The sequence below is a fragment of the Ovis aries genome, chromosome 2 (genome assembly GCF_016772045.2).
Source record: "Ovis aries strain OAR_USU_Benz2616 breed Rambouillet chromosome 2, ARS-UI_Ramb_v3.0, whole genome shotgun sequence".
NCBI lineage: Eukaryota > Metazoa > Chordata > Mammalia > Artiodactyla > Bovidae > Ovis > Ovis aries.
This window is the reverse complement of record NC_056055.1, coordinates 241,466,684-241,474,193: the sequence shown is the minus strand read 5'-3', so window position 1 is coordinate 241,474,193 and position 7,510 is coordinate 241,466,684. Positions and strand designations below refer to the sequence as shown.

The following is a 7,510-nucleotide window of genomic DNA, read 5'->3' as shown; positions in this document are numbered from 1 at the left end:
GTGGTCATGCACGGATGTGAAAGTTGGACTGTGAAGAAAGCTGTGAGCCGAAGAATTGATGCTTTTGAACTGTGGTGTTGGAGAAGACTTGAGAGTCCCTTGGACTGCAAGGAGATCCAACCAGTCCATTCTAAAGATCAGTCCTGGGTGTTCTTTGGAAGGAATGATGCTGGTGCTGAAACTCCAGTCCTTTGGCCACCTCATGTGAAGAGTTCACTCACTGGAAAAGGCTCTGATGCTGAGAGGGATTGGCGGCAGGAGAAGCAGGCAAAAGAGGATGAGATGGCTGGATGGCATCACGGACTCGATGGACATGAGTCTGAGGGAATTCCGGGAGTTGGTGATAGGGAGGCCTGGCATGCTGCAATTCATGGGGTTGCAAAGTCAGACACAACTGAGCAACTGAATTGAATAACCTATACTGGAAAATAATTTCAAAAAAATGTGTAAAACTCAATCATCTTGCTCTGCATCTGAAACATTATGTCAACTATACTTCAATAAAAAACGTACTTATTAAGATATATTTATTTTCAGAGGTAGCATCCAAGCTGTGGTCAGACCTAACTGCACGTAGATTAAATGCTAGAAGATAAAATAAGAGCAGACATGGAAAGTACTACATAAATTTTAAAAGGGAATAATCATCAGTGGTTATTAATTATAAATACTAAAGCTGAAGTTTTTGTGAAATTTTCTTGAGTTTCAGGTTTTTAATTTGGAATGTCCTAATTAGATACTTAGCATTTTTATCAACACATTGAAAAAATTATACCAATCTTTTCACTCTTTAGTTTTATTAAAATAGGACTATTATTGTGATAATAGCATTGTAGTCTTATCTTTCAGATACATAGTGAAATATTTATAGATAAAATTATACATTTAGTATTTGCTTCAAAATAACATGAGCTATAGAAAGTGGATAGAAATGAAGATGAAACAAATATTGGCATAAGTTGATAATTATTAAAGACAGGCACTGATTATAGGACTCATTGGATTATTTTGACCATGTTTGCAATGGAAGCACGTGTGTGTATATTTGCGTAAATATAAATGTATAAATACAAATATTCATTTTATTTATTGGCTGTGCTGAGTCTTTGCTGAGGCGTGTGGGTCTCTCGAGCTGCAGGGCATGGGCTTAGCTGCCCCATGGCATGTAGATCTTGGAAAAGGAAATGGCAACCCATTCCAGTGTTTTCACCTGGAAAATCCCATGGACATAGGAGACTCGCAGGCTACAGTCCATAGGGTCTGAGTCGGACATGACTGAAGCAATTGAGAATGTGGGATCTTAGTTCCCCAAGAAGGGATTAAACCCAGGAAGGTGGACTCTCAACCACTGGACCACCAGGGAAGTCCCCATATACCTGTTTTAAACGATACAGTGCTTGGTAGAGATTCTCTTCCACAGGATAGCGCCTTTTCAAAAGGGAACTACACCTGCTCACTGTTTACGGGAGGACAATTCTACTTCCTGAACTTGGTCCTAAGCAGCCCTCTATGGAGACAGCCTGCTCCTGCCCTCCAGTAGCCACTGTCATCTCATCACCATCCTTAGCTATGGAGTCCACAACCCCACATGGTTCCCGAGTCCAGTTCTAGATTTTATCAAATTCACTGAAATACTCAAAGTAACAAGGACTGCATTTACATACGCTACCAGCATTCCTTAAACCCAAAATGCTTCAAAGATTCAAGTCATACACATTTAAAATACATAGAAAAATAACAGAATTTATACAAAGTCGATTTTTACAAAACAAGTACATTACAAGAAATATATCTTATATCCAAGCACAAAAAATGTGGAAATATATATGAAGTATACATTTAAGAAAAAACATTTATTTTTAAATGCTGGGTGGGAGGGCACAAACAGCGTTCTAGTTTACAGTACAACTCTGAAGAGAACTTCAATTTGCTAGCAGAAATTTTCACTCTATTCTCAAGCTTCCAAACAGTTCCTGATGGGATTAGACGGCTGTTCCTCTCTCCAAATTCTGCTTAATTTCAGCTGTATATTTCCCATAGAATCTTTCTGCCTTCTTGTTGAATTTAGCATTCCTTTCATTAATGTAGTCAATATCTGCATCATCATTATAAGGGCGTCTCCGGCTATATTTGTCTCGTTTTTCAATTCTGGGAGAAGAAGAAAAATTTCAAAACTGCTTTCCTTTTTAGTATTAATAAAACATGTCAAAAAAAAAAATCAGTACACTTAAACTAGCACACTTTGGGGTGGGGGGAGCCCAGTTTTCATCAAGATGAAGTTGAAACTGCCAATTAACAGCATATCCCTGGGTATGAACCATGAAATTCAGTAAATACAAACAAATCTTCAGAATGCTTCTAAAAGAACAATGATACACTGCCAGGAACCGGATACATGAAGTAAAGGAAATGACTACAACAGTAATTATATTAATTATAATAAATATAATTATTATATTAATAGCCACAGCTAATATGAACAGAGTATACAGTATATACTAGACACTAATCTTAATACTGAAGTGTATGAGCTCCTATAAACTAAATTCATTTCGCTCTGCCTGATCAATATCAGGAAGAACGACCCTATCAGTATTAGGAAGCACAAATATACTTAGGTAAGTTTACTAGAACACTTATACTTCTTTAAATCAAAGAGTGCCATGGTTGTTAAAGTAGAAGTAAGAATAAGTGCTTTAAAGAGAATAATTTTATTTCTAATTTTCAATTATAATAACTCAATGCCATCAATATTTTACATCTTCATTCCAAAGCAAATGGATTCAATTCATACTTGCTCTCTGTCCCCAAAACCACTAGAGATGCAAGGTCAGAAGTGAGCGAGTAGAACATCTATCTTAATTCATTCTAGGCACGTTATGTCCATTCTGTCACGCAACATTTAATGAAATGGCTGCTGTATGGTGTACTCACTGTTTTTCGAGGTCTAGGACCATCCTGTCAATTTCCTCTGTGGAAGGCACATGTGTCCCATGAAGAAGACTGTTGGACGTTGGGAAAAACTCTTCTCCACTGAAAAGACAGCAACATGGACTTGGAGTAACACTGCAAGTGCTCCATATTTTCAAACGAAACTACCATTCATGAAGAGAGATAAAATACATAAATGTCTTTACTGTGGGATCCTAGCTCTTCTTTTTTTAAAAAACAAGAGAAAAGAGAATACAGAATTGTAAAGGATGAAAGTTAAGAAATCACCTAGTTCAACACCTTCATTCTACAGACGAAAGAGCCAAGGGTCAGAGGTTAAAGACTTGCTTCCAGCCTCAGGTTCTCTTTCCACTATAGCAGCCCAGCAAATTACAGCCTCTTGTTTATAGAAATAGTTTTACTGGGACACAGCCCACCCATCTATCTATGACTACTCTGCTGCTGCTGCTAAGTCGCTTCAGTCGTGTCCAACTCTGTGCGACCCCATAGACGGTAGCCACCAGGCTCCGCCATCCCTGGGATTCTCCAGGCAAGAACACTGGAGAGGGCTGCCATTTCCTTCTCCAATGCCTACTCTATGGGTGCTTTAACATCACAAGGGCAGAGTGGAGTAGTTGTGACAGAGCCCAGATAGCCTATAAGCCTAAAATATTCACTCTCTGGTCCTTTACAGCAGTTCACCTATCCTGGCACTAAAGCATTCTATGTCCCAAAATATGAGTAACTACGATGATCTCTCAACACCCAGCTGCAGAATGCCCAGCTAGAAAGATAATCATGTGGTCAGCTTAACTGCTGTGGACGAGCAGTAAGTAAACAGCATCAAGACCTGAAACTATCCTTATACAGTTGTTGAGCATTTCTCTGGTGTTCCAGCGGTTAAAAATCTACCTGCCAAAACAGGGGACACAGGTGTGATCCCTGGTCCAGGGAGAGTCCACATGCCACGGAGCAACTAACCCCGTGCCCCGTAACTACTGAAGCGCAGATGCTCTAGGGCCCATGTGCTGCAACTACTAAGCCTGAGTATTGCAGCTAATGAAGCCTGTGCGCCTAGAGCCCGTGATCCACAAGGGAAGCCACCACAGTGAGAAGCCCACACACTGCAATGCAAAGGAGCTTCAGTGGAGAGGAGCTCCCACTTGCTGTAGCCAGAGAAAGCCCACACACAACAAAGACCCCGCACAGCCAAAACACAGCAACAACAAAAAACCCCCAGCTACTGATAATCCATAGCTAAGCACTACAGTGTGTGTTTATGTATATATGTTTATGTGTACACATGAGTTTTAATACATCAGTATCACTTCAGGATGAAAACAGGACTTGCATTAATCCTGTCAACTTACTGCTTTTCTCTCAGTCTCTCATATGTTTCCATGTCTGGTTTGATCTGTTTGGTCAGCCGATGATACTGGCGAAGCTGGGCAGCAGCATAATCTAAAAATAAAATGAAAATTGGAAATGATATATTACTTTATTTGATCATTACTATTCAGAGAAGAATCAAAATTATTAGCATAGCCTGTATCCTGAAGATCCGGACCAAACAGGCTTTAATTTTAGCACTGAATAAAGGAACCCAGCTGATTCAAGTAGAGCCTTTTTCACTTTTGCCATATATGATATTTTGTATTTTTCTTAGGAGTATAAGTATTACAGAATATTCCACGAAGGGGCATATTCTTTCTTAAAACCAGGAACACTGAAGGCATGCTTATCTCAGAGGCCTATTCAATAAAGTTCAGTCTTACCTGAAAATCCCAGGTCGGGGTTTTTCCTCCTCTTTTTTCTCTCCCATCTTTCTGCATCTTCTGCACTGATTTCTAGCAACTTCACTTTCTCATAGTCTTCCCCTCTCGCTGCACATTCCTAAAATGAAGCAGAAAAAAGCTAATGCTTGCCCTTATGATACAAGCAATTATTTGAACTATTTTAAGTGAATATAAAGCAATACATTTAAAATAACCATTACTATGTGAAGGAGAAATTTGGTTATCTGCTGTTGTATAATAAGAAGTGAGTACATCAATCTAAAAAATAATACTCAACATTTATCCAGTGTCAGACCCTCTGTTAAATGTTCCAAACGCACTGACTCATTTAATTCATAATTAACTCAAGTAATTATTACAGATCTCATTTTACAGATGAGAAAACACAATCACAGGGAGATTAAATTATTTGCCCAAAGTGTTGCAGCTGATAAAGAGCTTTTTTTTACTATCTCAATACAACAGAACAGACCACTTATGAAGACAGCAGAGCAGTTCCTAACCTTTTTCTTTTCTTCTTCCTGTAGTTCCCATTCCAAACGAGCTTTTTTGGCTTCCCAATTCGCAGGTAACTTAAGTCTTTTATCTTCTTCAACAACTTCCTGGTGATTTAATTTACGAGCTTCATTCTAAAACCATAAACACAAAAAGGTTGCTGGCTGAAACACAAAAATAAATCCAAACAAATTTTTCCACTTTAAGGAAGGCAGAGAACCATCAAAGGATTTTAAGCAAGGTCTTACATTTGTATACAGTCAAGAAATGTGTTGAGCTGTACTGGTGTGCTATTCCAGATGTCTGGGGGTTATAATGTCTCACATTATGAAAAAAATATTCTACTTTCAATTCCCTTTTAATCCTGACTAATTCAAGGAAGAAGCCTCAATTTGAGGCTTGTGCTTTACTACCTATCATAGTATCTCTAACCTTTCCCAAGTACTCCTGCTCTTTAGATATTTTAGCAGTTTACATTATGGCAAATGAAAGGCACTCTCCATTTAAATTACTGTATGAAGAGTCTGTTTTAAATTAAATTTAACTGCATAAACCAAAACAAGTAGACTATCTCAGGGACAACTTAAAGTTAGATGTTTGTTGGGTCACAGGCTGGAGGCAGTTAGTCCAGGAGGCTGTGTCTCTTAGTATCCAACCCCATGTTCTTTACACCAAGTAAATATGTAAGTGTGTTTGATTCTAGATCAAATTCTTCTGGGTAAAGAAACGGACTTCTCTCAACCTGTCATTCCTGCCATCCAGACACCAAGAACACACGTGTGGTCAAAGCTGAATGCGCCACACTGAAGGAAACAGCAAACTACTGGGAACTGGAGACATTTCAGTGAAAAGGTGTTAGGAGGAGCTACTTATAGCATTTGAGTCTGTATCAGGCGACTGCAGGAAGCTCTGGCTTAGGCAGGGTCAGAAAGTCAGGGCATACTCTGATTGTTTTCATGAACATATAAGTTTTTATACAGGAGGCAGGAGTAAGGGAGTGAGGCTAGCGCTGTATTTACCACTGGTCTTAGCAGAAGACAGTGCTGTGTGGTCATTTCTGTGGTTTGTACCGCTGTGCTCTTGTCACTGTGGTAGTCTGAGGGTGGGTGAGGATTTTGTGAACCCATGGCCAAGCTATCAGTCAGGACCCTTTGAATTGAAACAGTCGAGCTGCTTTTTTGTTTCTTGGCTCCAACGGCAGCCAGCTGTTTGCTGGACTCTTATCTCTGATATGAATTCCTTTCCTTTGCATGTGTTCCCTCTGTTTGGTAGAGCTTACTGGGGTCATACTGCAGAGAAGCTGTTAGTAAGAGACTCCCCTGCCCCAAACTCGAAAAAAGGTTTGGAGAAAGTATGTCCGTTTCCAAAAGTGACTCCAATGCGCTGCCAGGCTGAGAACCACCGGGACAGAACTTTCATCCAGCTCTGCCGACCTGTCACACGCACAGGTGCGCCTTCCTCTTCCCTCCACAAATGTGCACGGGCCTGGCCAGGTGACAAGTGTCAGGTGGCCTCCGGGACAACTCACCCGCTTCAGGTGCAGCTCCCGGAATTTGCGCAGTCTCTGTTCGCGCTTCTGGGCGGCCAGCTCCTCGGCTCCTGCGGGAGGCTGCTGCTCCTCTGCTCCACCCACCGGCACCTATATGGCGGAGGAGAGGCTGAGTAAGGGCCGGTTAGGCTTCTCCCGGTCAGCCCAGGTGAGTCCCCGCGGGCCGGGCCAGGCGCTCATCGCCGATCCTGGCCCCACATTCTCTGCGCCTTCCTGACCCGGCACACAAGCACTTCCTCCACTTCTCGCCCCCGCTGCTCTCAGAACCCTCCCCAACTAAGAACCCTGGGTAGAACCACCAGCACGTACCTTCTCGGTAAGAGCCGCAGCCGCCATCTCAAGCTTTCCTTGCCCACTTCCGGAAACAACAAGCACTTCCGCCGACATTTGGCCTGCCGCGTCAATACATAATAATAGCCGACCATAAACCCCGCCTCTTCCGGCAGCCTCAGGAATATAGGCCCTTTTGGCAGTGAGACATTTGCAATTGGGCAGAGTGTTGCGCAGCTGCAAAAGGCCGTAGAGGCGGAGGCGGGGAGGGGGAGGGGGCCAGGGCCGGGAGAGGCGGAGAGGGGGAGGCTGGAGGGGAGAGGGGGGGCGCCGGGAGGGGAGAGGGGGGGCGCCGGGAGGGGAGGGGAGGGGCGAGGCGGGGCGGGGAGGGGCGAGGCGGGGAGGGGAGGGGCGGGGGGCGGGGCGGGGACGGGCGAGGCGGGGCGGGGACGGGCGGGCCTGGAGGGTT

General features: G+C 42.7%; 1 protein-coding gene across 1 annotated transcript; it reads right to left on the bottom strand.

Moving 5' to 3' along the window:
- Positions 1-1,834: 1,834 nt before the first annotated feature.
- On the bottom strand, positions 1,835-7,131 carry SYF2 (SYF2 pre-mRNA splicing factor). Its single transcript, XM_004005510.5, has 7 exons — positions 7,081-7,131; positions 6,751-6,861; positions 5,231-5,356; positions 4,707-4,824; positions 4,302-4,392; positions 2,935-3,033; positions 1,835-2,148 (listed from the first exon to the last, which is right to left on the bottom strand). Exons 1-7 carry the CDS (start codon positions 7,105-7,107, stop codon positions 1,983-1,985), a joined length of 738 nt encoding a protein of 245 aa, XP_004005559.4. The 5' UTR covers positions 7,108-7,131; the 3' UTR covers positions 1,835-1,982.
- Between the last annotated feature and the right edge of the window lie 379 nt (positions 7,132-7,510).